At 41.1% G+C, this 22,866-nt stretch overlaps 2 protein-coding genes across 5 annotated transcripts in view; one reads left to right on the top strand and one right to left on the bottom strand.

Moving 5' to 3' along the window:
• kcnh3 (potassium voltage-gated channel, subfamily H (eag-related), member 3) overlaps nucleotides 1-19,067 on the top strand; it is a 137,556-nt gene extending 118,489 nt beyond the window's left edge. The window contains exons 9-15 of one of the 2 annotated variants that reach the window (XM_047600728.1): nucleotides 641-840; nucleotides 965-1,214; nucleotides 8,366-8,580; nucleotides 13,468-13,724; nucleotides 14,222-14,319; nucleotides 14,406-14,458; nucleotides 16,283-19,067. In XM_047600728.1, the coding sequence (XP_047456684.1) occupies nucleotides 641-840; nucleotides 965-1,214; nucleotides 8,366-8,580; nucleotides 13,468-13,724; nucleotides 14,222-14,319; nucleotides 14,406-14,458; nucleotides 16,283-17,209 (2,000 nt within the window). In that variant the 3' untranslated portion in view covers nucleotides 17,210-19,067. Of the gene's footprint in view, nucleotides 1-640; nucleotides 841-964; nucleotides 1,215-8,365; nucleotides 8,581-13,467; nucleotides 13,725-14,206; nucleotides 14,320-14,405; nucleotides 14,459-16,282 lie in introns of both variants that reach the window. The other variant, XM_047600727.1, reaches the window with a different exon arrangement.
• Nucleotides 19,068-21,219: 2,152 nt separating this feature from the next.
• The window catches only part of armc8 (armadillo repeat containing 8), an 18,024-nt gene continuing 16,377 nt past the window's right edge, over nucleotides 21,220-22,866 (bottom strand). For all 3 annotated transcript variants that reach the window (XM_047600729.1, XM_047600731.1, XM_047600730.1), the window contains exons 21-22: nucleotides 22,512-22,605; nucleotides 21,220-22,437 (exon numbers count right to left, since the gene is read on the bottom strand). In XM_047600729.1, coding sequence (XP_047456685.1) covers nucleotides 22,404-22,437; nucleotides 22,512-22,605 — 128 coding nt within the window. In that variant the 3' untranslated portion in view covers nucleotides 21,220-22,403. The remainder of the gene's footprint in view (nucleotides 22,438-22,511; nucleotides 22,606-22,866) is intronic.

Genomic DNA, 22,866 nt, shown 5'->3' with positions numbered 1-22,866 from the left:
ACTGGGATTAGAGTTGTGTTTTGGGTTTAGAATAATGTGTTATATTTTTCTGCTGTGTGTTTCTGCCTTTTAGAGGAGCAATAAACCACCGTGGTTTTAGAGCAGCTAAGTCGTTTTAATCCCTTTGCCTTTTGACTTCTTGGAGTTTATAAAGACGTCCAGCTGGACTGAAGCATTATGGGATTTTCCTGGGGGAGAGGCCTTCTAGGTAGAAACCCATCAAACAACTATAATTAAATCTTTGTCATTCTAACACATCCTCTCCTGTACCTTTCTTCATTCGTTCCTCAGAAACCTCAACAAAAAATCAGCTATTTTTAATTTGAGATGGCTCATTTGTACAAACATCACCTTAACACCCCTTCACTGCTCTTCCTGTCTTTTGAGTTGTTCTTAAACCATTGTTCGTGTCTGTGTCAGGCTGCATCCTGCTGGGGATCAAGGAGTGTCATTGTTATGGGGTGGGGGTGTCTGGTCTGGTCTAATTGGCTACTACATGTCTAAGTCACATTCACATGAATGCCAGGTCCAAAAGTTTCTCAGCAGAATATTGAACTGTCACAAGATGGCCAATGTAACTTAGTTCTCCTGTGAGTAGTCATAATGTTGTAGCTAGTCGATATTTGTCCTCTGTCTGCAGCACTCATGCATGCCGTGGTGTTTGGTAATGTGACGGCCATCATCCAGAGGATGTACTCGCGCCGCTCTCTTTACCACACTCGCACCAAGGACCTGAAGGACTTCATCAGGGTCCATCGACTGCCCAAGGCCCTAGAACAGCGCATGCTGGAGTGTTTCCAGACCACGTGGTCCGTCAACAATGGGATAGACGTTAGTGAGGTGAGAACGGACTTACATTAACTTCAACAAACTTGTACACATTACACATGGACACCTTATTAGGTACACCTGTACAACTATTTGTTAACGCGAAAATATCTGATATCTGTTCCTCAATCCATAGCTCCTGAAGGACTTCCCTGACGAGCTGAGGGCCGACATCGCCATGCACCTGAACAAGGAGCTGCTCCAGCTGCCTCTGTTCGAGTCAGCCAGCAGGGGCTGCCTCCGCTCACTGTCCCTCATCATCAAGACCTCCTTCTGTGCCCCAGGAGAGTTCCTCATCCGGCAGGGAGACGCTCTGCAGGCCATCTACTTCGTCTGCTCGGGGTCCATGGAGGTGCTGAAGGACAACACTGTGCTGGCTATACTGGGTGAGTTGAAAAGTATGAGGACAGCCCACATGTTTACATGTTGTGGATGGGGTCTTGGTCTTTCACCAAACAGGTTTACTCTGCCCTTAATGAACGTGAGATACCCTTTTTTTGCGCAACAAATCTTGCAAGACTGCAGCAAGATGAGTGCCGTATGGTGGAGATCTACAACATGACAGAAGCTCCAAATCTGAGACTATCAGCCCTGAAAGATGATTTGGCAAAGTATGAAGGCAAAAAATAGCTACACTCCTGGTCAAAAGTTTTAGAACAGCTTGCAGTATCCTCCGGTATAGTTGGTCAAGTTTTAATCCTGCAGCAAGATAATGACCAAAAACTTCAGTACAAGCTATACCAGAACTACCTCAGGATAAAAACAAGATGGAAAGCTTGAAAACATGGAGTGGATGACCCAGTCTCTAGACTTTAACCCCATGGAGCTGGTTTGTGATGAACTGGACAGAAGAGTGAAAGCAAAGCACCGTGCTAGTGCCACACATTTCTGGGAACTTCTGCAACAAAATTGTGAAGAACTCTCTGAAAAAAGTTTGATCCATTTTAGAAAGAAAGAATGTCACAAATGTGTTCACATGTTCAGTCACCCATACATGGTTACTTTGATGAGTCCAAAGTTTGGAATAGATTTTGGGTTATACAGTATATTGATTCCATGTTTTTTTTTTTTAAACTTTAGTTTTTTATTTGGTCTATGCTTTCATTTCAGAGAGACATTAAACTGCATTTGTTTCAATGATGAAAAAGAAAGAAATATTGAAGCGTTCTAAAACATTTGACCAGTAGTGAACACAAAATCAAAGACATATGAATTCAATTTGCAAATGAATCAGTTCAGGTTAGTAGTAGCTTACAATGACACCAAAACTTTTTTCTCATCCAGAAAATACAGTTGAAATACCACAAATCTCTGTAAACTATCACATTAATTTAAGCAAAACTGTTTCAAAACGTATTGGAACAGTGATCAAATCAAATACAAATCAAGAATGCCATGTAAAAGTTAGAAATTTATACATTTAGTTGCATTTTTCACTCTGGACTACTTTTTTTTTTTGACTCAGTGACCACATTTACAGACCTGCTTGAATCTCCTCTGTACTGTTGTTGGAGTGTCACTGTTTTATATGATGTTAATTTAGTTTTATAGTGCATCATTGCCACTGTCAGGTGTGGAGTCAAGCACAAATGATATTTAGCGGACTAATTTGCCTAATTCTCGGGAGCTTTTGGCAAATTTCTTTTTTAATTTCTTAAAGATATTTCCTGGAGTGTTCCCGGTACCTGGAATCTCAGGTCAAGACCAGGGGGACCAAGAGAAAGGAGCAAACGTGAGGCTTTCAGATGGTGAACGGTTTGCTTTGATGACTGCTGGATTGCCAGATGACATGCTGGTTACATAATTGGACTAAAATGTAATAAGGATGGTGTATTATTTGATGGCAATTATACATGAATTTGGTGAGACAGAACTGAACAAAAGCTTCACAAGCTTTGGCAGACAATTACCCGTCAAACTGAGTCTCGGAGTGATGATCAGGAATCGGTGGGACGCTGCGTTGCATGGTTAATTACGACAAGGGCTATTAATATGGCAAGCTGGCACAAAATGTGTTTGATTTCTAGAGAAAATTAAAAAGAGAGAGAACATGAGAGAGAGAAGGAGGGAGAGATCATCTCAGTTCAGTCATGACAGAAATTTCACTGAGATAGTTTCGTATGATCAGACCTACAGAGCGACTGCACAGCATCTGGATTTTAGTGGACATGAGGTTTGACGAGGAAAAGGAAGGGGGAAGGAGGAGGAAAGCGGGACACAGATGTATAGATTTACAGTTGAAACAACAATGAGGGCAGGGCTGACAGGGAGCTGATAAAAAGCAGAGGGAGAGCCATGGCTTCCCATGGTGTTGATCCTTGGTGTTGATACCGAACAATCCCTCTAAGATGCTGTGAGGAGACACGTTGGACGCCCTCCTATCAGACTTCACATATGGCAGAGTATAGGATGGAAAAAGGGATGTATGAGGATGTTTGTAGTTGGAGTTGCACACTCCTGATTCTTATCAAAGCTGCAGATAGTGTGAATCATTAAAGAATGAGGCTGGTAGGTCCATCCAGCTTCAAGAAAATGTAATTAAAAGGGACTTAATCAGATTGTTTACTAATTTAAGTTGCATTTTCCTTTTCTAGCAGCTGGAAGTTATAGCAGTCTCTTACTGGGAATAGAACATTTTAATTCATTGAGTTATTAATTTATTCATTCATATTAGAAACCTGCACAAAGCTCAAAATATTGTTAACTGGAACCCTGGAAGTTTCCATGCATTGAGTAATTCCATTGATTTAAGTAGATAAAGACACCAGTCATTAAACTTTGCACACATCAACACAATCCCATCAATTATTAACCACATCCCGCATATCATTTCATTAATCGGATTACTAATGAACAAACCACAGATCACTTATCCAGGTGATCATTTCTACTAGTGGTTGAATGAATGAGTTAATCTCTCTAACACATATCAGTCTTGTTAAGTAGGTGGTGACCCAGGACTCATTGTGTGTTCACACTTACAAAGAAATGAGGTTAGATGTGTCCCAGGCCACTTCCACATGTGAACTGAGACCTTATCTGTGTTTACACCATTGACTGAATAAATATGAACAAGGCATCCCCACTTCCTTGCATTGGCCAAACTGACGCTATTTTGCCAGGGATACAGGCGGCACCATCTTGCCGTCTGTATCCCACACGGAACCACGTGGAGCCTCATTATCGATTATCGACCACACTTCCTTATTTGCATTTTTGTTTAATTCATACCACACTCTACTCTACCTCCACCAGTTACAATGAAATGTTGCATTATACACCGTTCTCATTGTTTAATTTTTTTTTCCAACTCTCATGGTGCCTTGGGTACGCTTTATGGAGCGGTTGCCACATCAACTGGTAGTTGCCATTATGCCACATCCTGTTTAGCGTCAAATAATTGTTTAAAACAAAATCTATCCAAAAAATTGACATTTGAACATGCATTAATATTATATTCACTACCAAAAATGTCAGAAACTATCCTTGGAAAAAAAAATTATATGACATGTTTTTTGGTTTGGTTAAGTCCCATCCACTAACATGGAGGAAGTGGAGCTTATGATCTATACTGCAGACAGCCACCAGGGGGAGCTCTACTTGCTTTGGCTTCACTTTAGAGGAGCAGTTCCACCATCCATCTTTATATAGCCTATGGCCCACACCTGGACTTTAAGATGGACACTTGTTATTGAATCACTAGAAAATAACTTAACTTCCTGTTGATGTGAGAATGCTTTAAAATGCTCCAGTGCTGCTATACTTAAATGTGTGTAGCTGTTTGGTGTATGGAGTTTAAACATAAAAAACATCACAGGTTAATGCCTGCATTGCTTCAAAGAAACACATTTTAAAAAATTTATCAGAATTAACCAACGTTTAAGGGGAAAGCATTATCACAGTTTTTGTGGTCAAAACCTGCAACAAAACCTTGAGACAGTTTCTCCTGCTGGCTGTCTCTCAGGCTGAAATCTAATTTCCTCTGGGTGCACTCCAAAGATTTTGCAACTCTAATCCGCAGTGTTTGTGTGAACGTGTAATAGACAAATGTGATGGACGAAGGAGACGATGATGAAGAAGAAGACTTACACATGCACACGTCTCAGCAGTCAAGTTTATCAAAAGGTCAAGGTGGATTGAATTAACGCTGCGTACCTGCGTTTGTGAAACGAGGTGGATTTGTCTTGAAATGTCAAGCCCCCAGCCCACGTTTTTGATCTTGATCGTGATGCACACATCAATGGGGCACTGTGCTGGTATTAATAATGAATAGATTTTACATTATTAAAGCTACCTGATTATTTATGCTGAAGGGTGGAATGAGCCCTGAAAGCTCGCCGTGTGGCCTTTACCCAGAACCTGAGACTACGCCTGTCCTCCAAGAAGTACTCTGTGTCCGTGTTGACAATAAAAAGACTAAACTGACATTCGCAGTTTACCCCCCAAACATCTTCAGTGGTTAAGTGCAACTGTGCATGTAATAGCCAGAATATACGAAACAAACACACACACACACAACATTTAGCATCAATACTACCTCCAGCTTGTGGAATGAATTCTATCAAAGCTAAACTCTTGACCCCTGCAGAGGTAGCAACCAGGCAACTTCCTTATTTAAAGCCAATTGATTATTTACAACTATTTTTTTCATATTTCTAATAGCTAATGCTCTTTCTTTTTAGTTTGCATTAGAAAATAAAAATGGCCACAGGCTGCACACTGAATGTTTCTCTGAGACACCGAGACTAATGTCTTTGTAATTTCATTTAAACCACGGGGCCAGTGCAGGGACAGTGATGTAACATGCCCACCTGTCAATTACCTCTTAAATCGACCTTTACTTTGACCATTGCATAAAATCGGTAGACTTGGGGAGGTATGAATCACTTAGTGCTGAACTAACAGCATGTGACACTTATAAAAACATTGACCTTTTATTTCATTAACACCCCCTGCCAGGCTAAGATACTTAATTATGCAGTAGGACTGAATGAGATAAGTTTGTGTTATTGTAAAGGTTCCTGACCCTAAGGCTAGGTATCGAGTAAATTCTGATTTAACGGATTTAGAAATATTTACATTTCAAAATAAATGGTTTCAGAGATTTGTGGTAACTTATTTGTGTCATCATTTTGTCCAGCTCTTCTCTATTCTCATACTTTTTAAATCCAATCAGCTTTCAACCCTGACACTGCTCTCAGAGTAGGAACTTCTGTCATATTTTTGGATCTCCATCACACATCGACTAATCTCATTTACCATCTGAAGACAAGAAGCGCTACTATTAGCAGGAAGCTATTTTGTTTTGTTTTATCTTTCTTTTTATTTTTGGTTCTTAAGAGTGTGTCTTATGTGCAACTAAGCTACTGTGACCAAGCAATTTCCCTTCCCTAAGTCTAGTCTTGTCTAAGTCTGTTAGCTCTGAGGCTAGGAAGAACTGTCCTCTCCTGAATCATGGTGATCAGCTGGTCTAGAGGGTTTATTTATTAATTTTTTTCATCATGTTTTTGTGGAGAAATCTGTGTATTTAAAGAACATGAAAAAGGAGAGAAGTCTTAATTGTTTGCTCCTGCTGTGCATGATTATGATAATCAGTTAGCTGAACAGCTGCTGACAGGTGTCCAACCACTAGACTCAAAAAACGGTGTCAAAGACACCAAAGGTCCAACTATAAGCTTGGTTTGTTGAGGTCCTAAGACTTGTACAAGGTCTAGTATCATAAAAGACTTTAAAAATGAGACTAACAATGTCTGAAATATTGTGTGAAGAACAAAAGAAATGCCAGAGAGAAACAAACCAGTTTGGGAGGGTTCATGATATGAGCATCTTTTGATGAACTTGTCGCTTGTAGCCCTCATCTTTTTTCACCTGCATTCTGAAGTCTAGACAGCTACACAAACTTAAATGTCACTTTCAAGTGCTCATCACCCGCTCACTTTAACATTTTGCTGTGATTACAAGCAGAAGCTTTCCCTGGCGCTGCCACCCGTCATCTCTGTGACAAAGACAGGCTGGAGCTAAAATGTGGGCGAGATGGTGGAAAAAGAGGAAGGACTGGAGGAAGACGATGAGGGAGACAAACGGAGCATGTGAAGGGTTCATCGTGTCAAATTAAATCGTGTCACATATGGGGCGGGGTGAGGAAAATGAGGGTGTTGGCTGGCACAGCGACAGCAGGATGTGAAGATGGTGTACATCCAGTAACCCCTGGCATCCTCTCCCCTTCCTTCCCCTTTTCTCACAACTCTTACTCCACATCCAGCCACCCCCACACTATGTCCCTCTCCCTCACGCCTTTCTCTCTTGTTTCCTTTGTCCTTTCAGCCTCCCTCTTTTTCAGTCCACCTCCACACTCCATCACCCATTTTAGGTCCCCGCTCGCCTCTAACCCATGCTGCCCCGCCTCCCTCCATCCTCTTGCTTCTTTTCCCTCTTGGCTCGTTCTTTCTTCAGCCCCCATCTTTTTTCTTTTCTTTGCACTGCGGCTGTGCAGCCCAGAGCCGTCTTTGTTCCTGAACACTGCAGAGGGCTTTGTCTGTCAAATGCCTCGTAACATAATGTTTCTGCTTATAGACATTTTCATTTTAACATCACGCTCAAGAAGACCAGACACAGAGGAGTAACCTGAGCAGCACTTGTTTTTCTTCTTCTCCCAGATGTTTGTTTATATTGTCAAATGTTACTGGGCAACTCCTCTGATTTTTTATCTATCAATAAACCTCTTCTCATTGCAAAGGTTTTTTAAAAAAATATGTGCAATTACCTCCAGAGAAATCATACACGGGGGCTTTAAATTATTCTGAAAAATAAGAATCTGCATTTCTCCTGCAGCAGTAGAGAAAAACAAAACTGTCTCTTACTGTGATTGTGAATTGGGAAGGACACAAATTTAAAATGATATATTCAAGAGATATTTTAACAATCTATCTATCTATAAACTTACATGAAGTTAGATGTTTCACAAGAAACCTTTTAGTTGCTAGTCTTTGTTTGCCATTAGTGGCTTAGGCATAACCTAACTGTCTGAGTTAGCCACTGTTGGAAATATAATTTTACAAAACTTAATATTTTTCCAACTTATGAAACAAGTACCGAACCCAGAACCTTTTTAAATCTGTGGTTAAAAAAGTGGATGGCATTTTAGGAGTCTGGAATAAAGCAAACCAATGATATGTGACTGTTTTTAAAGCCAGGGAGCTGTTGCTTGGAATAGTCATCTTGACGTTCAGAATCAGCACAATACCCATTATATGTGCTTTGTTTTTCACAATAATGGAACCACAAATAACTCTGACATTCAGGAAGAATATACTAATGCCACTCAGCGCTGCTTTATGTGGGAAGTGTGTCTTTCTTCCAAGTGAGAACGAGCTTCGAGGAGCATTAAACAAACACATGCTCCAACCCCATGCTGCTGACATGACTTCACAGGTTTAATATTCGACCTTTAACTGAGACTGATCCTGTTCTCTCAGGTAAACACCTACTGAAAGAAAAGTGACTTACTGTGTTTTTTTGTTGGTCTACCTCCCCCCAGGTAAAGGAGATCTGATTGGCTCGGACTCCCTGATGAAGGAGCAGGTGATCAAGACCAACGCCAATGTCAAGGCCCTCACCTACTGTGACCTGCAGTACATCAGCCTCAAGGGCCTCTGCGAGGTCCTGCGACTGTACCCCGAGTACGCCCAGAAGTTTATCAGCGAAATACAACACGATCTCACCTACAACCTGCGGGAGGGCCACGGGGCTGATGTGAGTAAAGCCAGAAAGGACGGATGATGAATGAGTTAGGAATGAAGGGGTTTTGTATGCTTTTAAATTGGACAATGTCCAATGCCCTTAAAGGACAAAAAAAGAAGCTTAAGCCCCTTTCACACTGGATGAAAAACCTGGGTCGTCCTGCTTGTGTCATCGACTTTTTTCGTCTTTAATTGGCTACGGAGGTGTGTTATATATGCATGCCCCATCTAAATGGATACTGTATGTCACAGTGCACTGCACGGGTTGTGATTGCCTCAAACATCACTTCCAGACTCTATATCGGGTCTGGCTGGCCGTGCTTGTGATCTGTAAGGCTGTCCTCGGGCTGCTTCCTACTTACTTATGTTCGCTCAAAGAGCAGAAAACTGGTATGCCTTGCGATCCAGTGATCCAGTTTTGCTTAAGCAATCTTCAATCTGTCCTGAAAGGTAACTTCTCTTATCTTTTAATGATTTTCGTAGTTTCCTAAAGGATCAGTGCCTCTGCTTTTAATTATCTCTGCCATCACTCAATCAGTTTAAAGCAAAGTGTCTCTGGTGGGTTGGAGGACTGTCCAGTTGATGCAGAAGTATTTTTTTGCAGTAACAGTTGAAACTTGACTCATAATGAAATCCAGATGGAGAGTTAACAGACTCATATTCTGAGAAGAATTCTACTCCAGGCATTGTGCATCCTAGACAGGGTAAATAAAAAATGCTCCTTTCATATGGAGCTAATGTTTAGCCTGAGGAGTCCTTTCCTCTTGACAGGGTTTCATTGATAAAAGCTAAGCATGACCTCCCCATTAATACATTAAAATAGACACAGATCTGTGTACACAGCTTTAACTACTGTCACACTGAACACAAGCTGCACGTTTTGCTTGGTGCAGCACAGGGATAAGAATAGCTCAGTGCTGCTGTTTGAAGCTGTCCTGCTGCTAAAAATAGAGCAGGGGGGAAGCACGGGTTCTCCTTGTCTGGCTGTCCCCCAGCAGCTGCTGCTAAGATTGGATCTGCACGATATAAATAGCTCAGCCAGCCGAGGAGAAGACGGAGGAGGAGGAGGTGGAGGGGACTTTGGCAATCTCATTTTCTTCTCTTCCACTGCAGTGCCGTTTGTTTCTCGAGGGCGCAGCACACTTACTGCAGAGTGTGAGCTGGGTGCAAATGTGTAGTCGCATCTAGAGGATGCACAATTCTGGATGTGCAAGCTGCTGTCCGTATATTAGGTCTGGGCTACAGATGTTCACCCTGGTTATGCGTGCAAAATAAATAAATAAAATAAAACCGTTCTGGTACCAGGAGAGTGTGTTTGCATATTTATGAAAGAAAAGACTGCAGGTAAACAGAGTGAAACGCCAGCAGATATCTAGCACCTTGCAGTAATCAGAGGATGAATAATAATGTCGGCAGCAGCAAGAAAAGACAGACAGATTTGATTTAAAAAAAAATAAAAAATCTGAGAGTTATTGGGGGAACGAATGATGGAAAAGATTAAATAAATAAATAGTTCTGCTTCACACAAAACTGTCGTGACCCCCACAGCCACGGGCCAAAGAGATGTGGAATGCACGAGCACAAGAACAAGAAAGAGTGTAGAAAATAAGATAGTAAGCTGCACATGGAGCAGCAAAGCCTGTGGTAGCCTGAATGAACCTGAAGCAAAAACACGAGAAGATGTTAGCCCTTTAAGATAGGGTTAGTTATCCTAATTTGACAGATATTGATTGATAAAAATCTTTTAAATACAGGCATCGTCTCTTTGAAAATCATTTTGTAATTTTGCTTACTTAGGAGAGAGTTTTTTTTCAAACTAATGTCGTCATTGTTTCCAGAGGTTTGTGGTATCTCCTCCATCTTCTCATCTACCGTGTGTCTTAGCTTTTGTCCAGCTCTTCTACGTCAACATACTTTTCAAAATCCAAAACACATGACAAACACTAGGAAATCTACATTTTGCCTTCACCCGAACCATGTTTGATGTTTCCTTTAGTTAAAACTTAATTCAGTAGATGTTGAGTTGAAAGATCCAATATCGACTCATAAATTTTACTGGACAGAATCCAGTCGCATCTAGAAGAACAAAAGCAAGAGAAGGAAAGAGTCTGCAGGGGAGGAACTTTAAGATCAGATCAGGACTCAATATTAAAAGATCAGTGTCATATAAACAGAATCAAATTGAGTCAGGTATTCTGTAGTGATACCCAGCCCTATTCTTCACCACGCCTTTGTAAGAAAACACAACTTGCATACGTCCACATGCATGCCTGCAGTCATATTCCTTCACAGGCATGATGCAAACCTCAGCGCGCACACAGCCCTGCACGCACCCACACGTGGCGAGGGCACACTTATCATACCCCCGCATCCCAGAGCCACACTCCTTAGTTTTCCTCCAGAGCCCAGAGCTAAGATTAGAAACAAGATGGCTAAAAATACATTAGGAGAGGAAGAAAAAAAGAGAAAAGAGAGAGAAAATGCTGAGCAGGTAGGAATGGCGATGGAGGGGGAAGGAGAGAAAGAGAGGCTTGATTAAGATGGGAGAAGAAAATGCAGAGGGGCGTCGTCTTGTCTGCATGATGAGATATGAAATACAATCATTACTCACTGCACCAGTCACTCCATGTTAGAGCGGGTGTGATGTTATTATTTAGAAGTATGGAGCGGAGGAGCGGCACTATAGCGGCACTATATATATATATATATATATACATATACCTAAGCGCGCAGGTATTTGTTGTATATATATATACAACACCTAGACATGTCATGATGTCATGTGAAGGAGCAGCAGGAAGACACAGAAAATGTATTTATACCTGAGGATGATAATGATGATAATGATTAATGATAAATTAATCTTTTGCCGGCCCAAACATTGGGAAGACTAGTGACTGCACTCAGAAGTTCAAAAAATAACGATAGAATGAGAGTCAAATGTAGTATGAAAGAGGTCGAGGGATGAAAGCCTGTAAACACACAGATCAGATAACTGTATTGATTATGTTGGATAAATAAAATACTGGTGAATTTAACTCTGAGCCTCTTTTGGCTTTGAAGTTACCTTCAAAGCCAAAAGAGGCTCAGAGTATTGTATTACTGAATTATGGTAAAACTCTGGAACCAATAGCAATAATAGTTTTGTGAAAATCTCTTTCATAAGTCTTACAAGTAAAAATGTTTCCAAAGTGAAATCTCTCTAAATTAATCGATATTGAAATTACCGGAATTGATTCAGTAGGCAGCCCTATTTATTGGTGTAATGAACTGACACTTAACCTTAAATCACACTTAAAACCAAACTCTGACCCAATTACATCTAGTTTCTGCTCATTCTTCATAGATTTGTTTTTAAAGCAGAACTAATTTGCAGATTTTCTTTCTTAATCCTTGCATGGTTCCGTTTGTCGTTTTTCTGAAAACCGTCTGCATCCCAGCATCGGCCTAAATTATTCACTTGATAAGGTGGGACGTGGCTGATGGGGAGAGGAGGGGGATGTTTGCGTGATAAGGAAAAGTCAGACGCAGCAGTCTGCATTAAATGTGGGCAGAACAGGATCCTTTCTGCAGTTGGGCAAAGATGGAAGATACAAATATTAACTCAAATTCAAAGGAAATAATTACTTATTCATCTCATTCATTTGAGCTTCCTCCGTTTCCTCATCTGATATGCTAGCAAACAAAGAATCAGTTTGAATTTGACCACTTTTTGAAGACAGTATTTTTAATGCCATAACAGCTCCTCAAAGGTGAAGCCAAACAGAGTGGTATATTCTCTAATATGTGGCTCTGAAGCCAATGCATGTGTAGCTCCCCCTGGTGGTTGACTGCAGTACAAGTCATATAAGCTCCGCCTACTTCACGTAGGTGGAAGGGACTTGGGCCAAACAATAAACAAATGATTAATGTGTATGCATTAATATAGTATTTGCTTGTTACAGTCAGCACCAAAGACCTAATGAGTGTGAATGCAACAGAATTTATTGAAATGTGGCCCTTAATTTTATCAATAATGGCCCTAAATGAATATATTTAAAACTATGTAATGTCAAAGTAAACATATAGTCAAACAAGGCTTATAACATGAGGCCAGACAAATAACATCAAGCTGGGAGCAAGGCCACCATGTTAGCAGTCTGCTAGCACCTTGGATAGCTATTACCCTAGCTCAGTAGCCTGAGCTAACGAATCATACCTTTAGGTGAAAATTTAAGTGCCCGACTCTAGTCACTGTATGCATAAAATGGGGCATGAATGCGCATCAACTTATGTTGAGTAACCAATAGGGACACCCAAAGCAGTGACACTGTAAAATGGCCTGTGAATGGTGGAAAGATACTGTCACAGGGTGATTTTTATAAAGCCTGCAAATACAACTAGAAGTAATTCGCTCGTAACACTTAATTACAATATGCGAAACAGCCTATTATTGAATCTGGACAAAATAATGTCAAAAATTAATTACATGCTCTGCCTTTAATAGACACAAAAACAAAACAAGAACATACTGTAAGTTGCTAAGAAAACGAAGGTTTCCTTATATAGTTAAAAAATAAATTTAAAAATATATCAAACGAAGAAAAAAGAAAGAGAGAAAGACAAACAAACAAAACACAGAAAGACCCCAGTCGGCTGATGGATTTGAACCACCAAGCATGTCTTTGGAGGGTGGAAGAGACAGGGAGAACATGCAGAACCCAGAACTATAAACTAAAGTGGTGTTTAGTGCATAATGTTCATCAGAAGAAACTCTTGTGTTTGTCTGACACCTACTGGTACAACTATGTAACTACAGCCACTGATTCTGTGGTTAAAATCTCTTCTCTTCTCTTCTCTTCTCTTCTCTTCTCTTCTCTTCTCTTCTCTTCTCTTCTCTTCTCTTCTCTTCTCTTCTCAGGTGGACTGGGAAAGCAATGGTGGTTTAGTGAAGAAGCTGCCATCTATTCGTGAGGATGAGGAGGGCGATGAAGAGGGGAACTCTGTCTCTCGAGCCCCTCGTTCACCGTTGCATCTCAGCCGGGGCCTCAACTCGCCCCTACGCTCACCTCTCCTGCCGCCGAGGCCTTTTAGGGCTCCCTCCGAGCACTTGCGTCCCGCCACCCTGCAGATCCCCGTGGTCAGCTTCTGCGGGGTGCCCCCTGAACTCAGCCCCAGGTGAAGCACAAACACAAGTCTTGAATTATTGTAATTATCATAATAGGTCTTAATAATCTTGAACGCTGACACAGCATGACTCTGGTATTAGTATCACATGAAAATTTGGAAAATAATTTAGAAATAAAGAAAGAGAAACCTAAAGAATCAAACTTTCACAGCTGAAATGGTTTCAGGAACAACAAACAGGTGTCTGGTTGCCATGGCAACCTGCAGATAAAGTTGCAGGTGGATCAGCTGGTGTCTGGCTGCAGTGTTGTCATACATACAGATTCACAGCAACCTCTCTGTGCTGTATCTGGTGGAGGAGGGTTTTAGTTTTTAGTTTAGTTTCATTGTAAACACTGATGGGAACCAAATGCTGATGGGAACCAAACGTCTTCTCCTGTATCATTCCTGGCTACATGCTGGCTCTGCTGCAACACTGAAAGAAGTAAAGAATCTCCATCCATCCATCTACTTTTCTTTGTCTCTGATGTCAGTCCTTTCCTTCATAGGTTTGTTGATGGCATAGAAACAGAGAACAGCTCGACAGCCTCTCAGAAATTTGAGTTCACCCCAAACCACTCACCTGCTCCATCCTCACCATACCCAGGTAACGCCCAACTACACACAACCACCCACACACAAAGCAAGCATCTTAGTGGAGGGTCACTGTTAACTCGTGTGTGTCATCTACAGGAATCAGAGAGACCTCAGAGATCAAGCAGAGTGTGTCTAAATTGACTGAGGAGGTGAGTGTTGATGGTTTCATGTTTACAGAAATTACAGCTTAATGCACAACATATTGTCCTCCATTTATTTGTACTGTATATTGACTGTAAGTGGTAGTAGTGAGTGGTAAGTAAGTGAGAAATTGTGCATAGCTTGCATTTTTCACTTGTTTATACTTTTTTTTGCAAACATTTAAGACCTGTTTTTAACTTTTTTCAATTTAACTTCTGACAATAAAAAACAAGCGAACAAACCCCACTTAAAACGTAAAATCTGGAAAGAAAGAGAAACGGCCGAACTCTGGCTACATTCTTAAGATGATAAAATTATATTTCCTGGGACCTTGAGGAACATGTATCCAAACTTATAAAGAAACAACGATCTGAGAGATAGTAATGAAACCAGTTAAGAACAGTACCAGAGATGACCACCAAGTTTCAGAATCTGTCTAGCAAAATGTGGTGATCTACTGTTTCAAAAACAGCATCCAGTAGCACCAGGACTGAAAGTTTCTGAGTCAATGTTACACCTGAGATCATTAGCTGTCTTCAAGAGGGCTGTCTCGGTACTCTGGTTTATCGTAAAACCAGACTGAAATTGTTCTAAAATATTCTTTCTGTTTAAAAAATAATTAGATAAAAAAACAGCTTTTTTAAAATTTTACTTAAAAATGGTAAGTTGGATACCGGTCTGTAGTTATTAAATATATCAGAATCCAAGTTGCTCTTCAGAAGGGGCTTCACTACTGCTGTTCTGAAGGCAGTGAGGAAGAAACCTGTCTGGAGAGAGTATTTTACAGTATTTAAAAGTTCAAACTCAAAGAATCCATAAAAGGGAGAAAACTCGACCAAGCATTTCAGCATCAACCAGGACGAAATGCTCCTGTGTTTCCTCGGGTAAAAGTAACGGTTCTGGTCTGTTAAAAGCAACATTGTTTTATGATAAAGTAGTGGATCTAATAACATCAATCTTACCACTGAAGTGGTCTGCAGAGTCCTCACATAGGGCATTTGTTGGAATCATGGAGGATTAGTTAAAAGATTGATTGTTTCTATCTGAAAGGAGTCTAGTGAAATGGGAAATTTTTGCCTGTTTGATGCCTGTTTCAATTCCACCACCTCTTTATCACTCCTGTTAGAGAGTAAAAAAATTTAATTTGGCAGTGAAGCCTCAGTGAGAACAGATGCTGTATTAGTGCTCAGCCACGTTTCAGTTAAAAAGAGACAATCTATGTTGTTATCTAAAATCAAATCGTTCATGATAAAAGTCTTGTTCAATAGAGAGCAAACATTTAAAAGTGCCATTGTTAGGGCAGCAGGTGGACTAGTAGACTGTGGGATTTTTTCTTGGATATTAACTTGGATCAAGTTCTGTCAGGAAGTGCAGGGAGGTTTAATGAAACAGAAGTTGTGTAGTGGTCAAATACTTGTGATGACTGGGATGTGTGACGATTGTAAAGTGGAGTTGGGAGTGGCATCATGGCGTCAGCATGTTGCCACTCCCAACGGGGAACAGGTAGGACACAGAATCTAGAGGGAGAAGGTGGCAGAGATGCCACAAATATGTGGAACCAACAGACATCCTCCTGTACCCTGTTACCTGTACATTGCTGTTGCAACATCAAACCAATGTAAATATTTCTAAATGATCGGATCAGTATCTGGCTTCAAACAAGTCCTGCTTACACCTGCTTTAAACAAAAACCACGTCCCTGTAGCATCATTATGTCTTTTCTTTTTCTTTTTCCTGTTTTAGTGGCGGTAGTGACAGTAAAGAAAAGAAGCTGTACAAAGCATCATGTGAACATAACGTTTGTTAACTCCTCGTCTCTGTCCTCCTCTCAGATGAACAGTCTCTCTAAACAAGTCTCCACGCTCAGTCAGGAGCTACAGGAAATGACACGCCTGCTGAAGCCCCTCCTCCTCCAAACATCACTGCAGCCAATTCTGACGATGCCAAATCTAACGCCGCCGCCCAGCAGCACCAGCCAGCAGTCTCTGACGACAGCAGCACCACCCCCACAACAACCACCTCCACCCTCCGCCACGCCTTGCTCCCTCCAGCGACCCGACACTCACTCCCTGTTGGACAGCGGAGACGTGGAGAGCGTGGATCTTCCAGGATGCCTTCTCCCAACTCCTCATTCACCAAAAAGGCCTCGATGTTCCCCGGCAGCGTCTCAGCAGCCGACCCCGTCCAAGAGGCCCACCGATTTCAACCTCCCCTCACCTGAGGAGGGACTACCAGGGAGGTCCCCACTGCCTCCCAACCTCCACGCCTCCTCCAGTAACGGGATATTTCTCCCTCCTCTGGCCTCTCACACCCCTTCACCTTCCCTCTCCTTCTCCATGTCTCTCGCCTCCTCACCCTCTTTTTCCTCTTGCCAAGGCCTCCACCTTTCCAGACCGGGGCTGCTCCCTCCACCTCCCTCCCAGGACACTCCTCCTCCACCTCCTCACCCATCATCCTCTCACTGCTCGGCTCCCCCATCACTCACATCCTCCCCTGGAGATCACCGGCAGAGGCCTTCTCCTCCTCCCCCCGTCACCACCTCCCTACATGCCCATCCCTCTGCCACGTCCCTGCCATTGTCTCTGGACTTTGCGAGGAGAGGAGACACCAGGACAGTTGCGCCGTGGTGTAACTCGGAGCGGGAGCACCAGAGGGAGGTACTGCGTCCCGTCACTCACCTGCATCAGGAGATGGAGATGCAAGAGTGGAAGTCCTCCACGGAGCACATCAGCTTCATTGATGAAGAGGAGCCGGCGTAATGAAGGAGGGAGCAACCGAGTAGCAGAGATGAGAGAAGAAGAAGGAGGGAGTTCATAACAGGAAATAAAAACAGAAAGCTGGTCCATCTCTCACACAGGAAATGCTTAAAAAAAAAAAGAAACACACACCTGCGCGGCTGAGACATAATCTTAGCTTTCCTGCAGATGTCAGTGTGAAGAAGCACCTTTCTATAGACCCACCACACCACCACAGCACAAACTGTCTTACAGCGTCAACAAACCAGTAGCATGAATCGAAACAGAGCACATTGTTTTTAATTCGGAGCATAATTTGCTCTTAATCCAGCGAACTGAACGTAACAATATCGCTTTTTAATCTTCAAAAGGGCAAGTACAAACTAGGGATGTTCCTGATCAGTTATTGGGGGGCGATCGGATGGGAATCAACCTTCACCAAAGTGTGATCTTTCATAGTTGTTCATTTTAGGTCTGCCATAAACCCAAACCACGTCAAACCATCTTCTTCTACTGTTTTGATGGTAATTGGCTAGCATCAGAGCTGAGAAAAAAACAACAACAAAAAAGTCAAACTAACAGGAGACAACTTTTTTGTGTTCATTTAAGATTAGATCAGCCTCAATACTCAAATATCAGATTGGGTTGAGGTGGGACTTGATCAGGACATCCCTAGTACAAACACTCATATATCTCAGCGGAAAATTAGAAGAGATAATCTGGACGGCCTCACTGGTACTGGGAATGTAAGATCTTCGTTCAGTCTCAAGTCGCATCAAGTTGGCAAATTTTGCTTTTGATTATTCATTTCTTTTTTACAGCTGATACTGAATCATCTCAGCTCCAAACGCGTCCCGTCGCTCATATTTGCAAAGAAAACTATTGGTGTAGTTTGGTAATTTGGTTTTAAATTCTGACATTTTCCTTTCCCTGTAGAAGAAAGAATACGGACAGATTGCCTCCATTTAAGGCCTGTATGCCAAAGAGAAAGTAAACTAACATCCCAAACGGCACCCTTATAAACACAGTTTCTCACCATCACTACTGTTTACAACCAGCCTATCAGATTGTATATTAATCTCATGCATAACCACCCTGAGCTTTAGCCATCCAGCCATCCGTGCCTTCTCTAAAGCCCTTCTTAAACCTGTTAATAACAGGCAAGCATTTGGATCAAAATTTACATATAAAGCCATCACTACGGAGAACACGTGCACCTTTATCTAAAATATAACAGACTTATTTAATAATTTTAATTTTATGAAATGATTCATTCAGCTGGCCTTTTATTTATTTGCTTTTGCACGTGTGGGAGATGTAACCAGGACCTTCTTAATTCTTATGTAGCACTGTTCATCATCTCTGACCCATTTACAGACGACCGAGACGACAGCCGACCACTAAAACTTCAGCGCCCACATCACATGGAGGTCTCAGGGCGTTCTGGACATGTTGTTTTGCTTTAGGTGTTTTTGTGTGCCGAATGTTGCTTGTAATATGGTCAGATTTCTGGTTTCTATTTTCTGTAACAGGAGCAGAAGACTCTGGACTCTTTACTCACTGGAATAATTCACAGAGCAGAACTCCCATCAACGTCTTGGGTTCTGATCCTGGGGCGTTATCTGATGTTAGGGGGATGGCTGGGGGTTTTAAAAATGAAATGCATGTGTTTTGTTTTGTTTTGTTTTTTTTTTTTTGCATGAGAAATGTGCCTGCTTTTGAGCTAAGAGTGGTTAGGGAGGGTGTAATGGGAGTAGAAAACATCCAGCTCTAATAGGGGCTGTTGGGTTTCAGATGTATTTTATTAAACACTGCTGTTACATAAAAACCTAAACCAGGATTAACTACTCTACAACAATAAAGAAGAAGTGTTGTTTTGTAATATCGCTGTGTGTTTGTGTTGGAAGGCCCAATTTGTCCAGAAGTAGAAGATGCTCTAGTCAGCATTTTTAAAGCTGATGAGCGCTATTGGATGATAACGATCACACTGTTTCTCTGTAGTTTTTTTAAGAATTTCTGTCTGGTTCAACTAATGTGTTTTTTTTTTTTTTCCATAAGTTTCCCAGGAATACTGAACCATTACAGATGTCACAAATCAAACTCTTCAGGTGGAATATATATATAAGGATCTATGGCCAACTGATCAGACCTTATTTCTAAATATATTAAATATTATTTCAAACTTAATACTCAAATTGAAGTTGGATTTTAACCCTTGCTACCTGTAACTCATCATCAGAGGATAGAATACATCAAAACACACAAGAGATTTTCTGCAGGGCTCATATTGAATTTGACAGGTTTAAAAATATGTATTGTACAAATAAATAACAATAACATAAAAAAAATTACCATTACACAACTTAAATTTACTGACATCACGTTTGTGTTTATATCTGGATGATAAAAGAGGGTGGTTTAATAAATTTAAATGATTTCAATTAGTCTCTAATAAACTCCCAGTTGTTTTGCCTCCAGTTTTAAACATAAAGGTCTGTTTTCTATTGTTTACCATCTCTGTATGTTAGTTTTAGGAGCACTGAATTTTTATGTGCTATAGGAAGTGGGAGAGACGCGCATTTCGTTAGCTAGCAACTTTTTCAAACTTAAGTAGACTAGTGCCAACTGAATAATTCATTTAGGCATTAACTTTCCTAATAACAAATAATTCACATTAATCAGCTAGAGTATTAGGAAATATTTAAACATGAAGGACCAAGCTAGGATGGCTAACAAACTTATGTAAACGGTTCCGCTTTGAAATCTTGACTTACCATTTGGTTGTCAGTCTTCAAAGTGACTTTTGAGGTAAAAAACTATTAAGGTTAGAAATAAATCTTTAAATGCATCCGTGGATATAAAAACGGCACCTGATGAATCCATTTGATCCATTCTCACTCAACGGCTCAAATCGAAACATGACGTCAATTTTCTTCTTTGGTGCAGGAATTGACCTCTGTGAACTAAAATAGACAAGGTTGGCCATTATGAACACCTGTGCTGTGATATCTGGCACCAAGACATCAGCAGCAGATAATAAACTCATTTATGTTTGAAAAATGAAAGGGGCTCAGGAACAATCCCTGTGGAACTCTATGTTGGATTTTGATTGGTTTGAAGTGCGGTTAACTTTATGGGGCACAGAACCATATATGGTAACTACAGCACACATTTTAAACACATTTTCACAATCAGTAAAAATTAAGGCAACATTCTCAGGTCAAATCCTTGTCAAATATGGTCTGCAAGATCTACCCCTGCATGAACGCTGAGCATAACTGCATTTATAGGTACCACCAAGAAGTGTATCTGAATCATAACTTCTAATTTGTTCTGATTTCTTTACCACTTAAGGGCAAGGTAGCACACATGGAAAAATCATTAATCTTGATTTCCTCCATGAAAATTAGAAATTTTGAAAAAAAAAAAAAAAAAAAAAAAAAAAAAAATCACAAAAGTACAAAAGCCTTCTTATTCCCACAATAACACACTAAGCATATCAATGAGAGCCCTATAAAGGGTTGAATCTCCCACAGATCCTGGATCGGACAAAAATCTGTTTGAATTTGGAGGACAGGTTGACATCATGAACACAAGCATTTTCCTGCTGGATAAGAGGCCATCATAGGCCTGTCTCTGTGGTCTGCAGCAATGCTTAGGTAGGAGCTACCAGTCAAATGAACATCCATGCAAATGGCAAGGTATCACATTGCCTCACATTGCTTTGACCAGTATGTTGTCTTCCCATAAAGCACCGTGGTTGCATGTGTTTGACTGATTGTGATCCATCAGACCAGAATCATCTTTCATCAATCAATGTAAGAGCTTTCATCATAGAAAACCAGACTTTCCTATAACTGACTGACGCCATTGTAACTGTCAGTCAGTGGTCATAATGATACAACAGAACGACAGGTTGAGGTCACACGTAGTAATTACGGCTTTTGAACCTAACATCTGCAGAAACCTTGACGAAGCAACTACTGCCTTTACCTTTGATGCAATAGAGAAATGAGAGTCATACACAATGGGAATCCTTCTTCAGGTCTGCATATATTTTCAATGGTAACATTCATTCTATCAGAGCTTCAATACGGTTTGAAATGCCAGGGAAGAACACTCATGGTGGGAAAAGAAATTATATAACAGAGGTGAGATAACAATGGAGCACTGGATTCTGCTGCTGTAGATGCACTGAAGTGCCTCATCTTCCACGGGTCCCATCTCAGATTGTTCCTCCTTTTTTTTTCTCCTTCCATCATTTGTTTGGAAACTCAGGAGCTCTGGGATTTAAATCACACACACAGAAGGGTGGGCTGCAGAGAATGAACAGAGGTGTGGGGATACATGCATCCTCTATCTCTTTGTTTTCTGTGTTACACATGCCGTGTTAATTAATAACGGGGCAGGTCACAGGAAGCGCCATCAAACTCCATTTCCCATTGGGATTATAAGGACGCTGGACAGAGCTATCACCTCCACAGACCATGATCAGAGGAGACTGATGTCGTGGCTCAGAGGGAATGAATGGAAAAAAAACATGAGGCTGAGGGGGAAAATAAAAATCCAAAAATATATATATTTATGTTCATATTTATATATATTTATATATTTACGAGGTATGTATCCACAAAAAAAGAAAAAAGAAAACACCCAAAATTTTAAAATAGGCAGTCTTTGTCTTTTTTTCTCCAAATGTGTCCTTGTTTGCAACGCCTTAAGGTAACATTTAATATTAATAGTAATATTAATTAAGAATTAAAAAACAAAAAATACAACTGGGAAGCTTTGCTGTCCAACAGCCGTGCTCCTGTAGTAGGTTCTCTGAAAACAGAATTCAAAAGTCCAAGAGCACCAAAGTGGTGCTGGTGTCAGGCGTCTGCACTTCAAAAACAAACAAACAACAAAAAAAAAAAGATTCTAAATCTCAAATCAAAACATCCCAAAAGGATTCACTTCAAGAAGAAGAAAAAAGCAAGTGAAAGAAGCCTCCTAACCGCTGATTTTCCCAACTACCACAGATTCAGGTGAGTTTCAAAGGTGTAGGTGGCAGAGGGAGGTGAAGGGAGGTCTGCCACAGGTCCAAACAAAAGGTGTCTTTGTGCAACGAAATGAGCCTCAAGATGAAAACAAAAACCAGAAACAGAACATCTGAAGGCAGACGAGCTCCTGACGACTGTTAGTCCAGCTGGCAGTTGAGGATAGCTGCCCACTGTAGTCACGCCAGGTACTGCTGCATCGCCGTCTTCGCCCTGAGAGATAAACACACACAGGATCAATCCATGCTCTGATATTTAAGTAGCATACGAGGAGGCTGCATGTTTACCTGTCACTGAGGTTGGGGTCAGAGGCTTGGGTCAGTTTGTGCAGGACGTCCACAAAGCCCATCTCCCTCAGCTTGTCCTGACGCTCCTGAGAACCTGATGATGAATCAGAGAGGAAGATTCAAACATATGCTACATCTGCAGAAATTGCTTCCCTGGTGTCTTGTATGTCTGTCCCACAGACTATGTAAAAAAAGTGGATACCATGACAATTCCTCTAAAGTGAAGCCAAAGCATGTAGTGCGCCCTCGCTAGTTGCAGTATAGGTCATAAGCCCCGCCCCCTCCATGTTAGTGGATGGAACTAAAACTACACATCAAACACATTTTTTTCTGTGGATGGTTTCTGTAGTAGTTT

Source organism: Mugil cephalus, chromosome 12, assembly GCF_022458985.1.
Source record: "Mugil cephalus isolate CIBA_MC_2020 chromosome 12, CIBA_Mcephalus_1.1, whole genome shotgun sequence".
Lineage (NCBI taxonomy): Eukaryota > Metazoa > Chordata > Actinopteri > Mugiliformes > Mugilidae > Mugil > Mugil cephalus.
The sequence above is the reverse complement of the archived record's forward strand: the minus strand, read 5'-3'. Positions and strand labels throughout refer to the sequence as shown.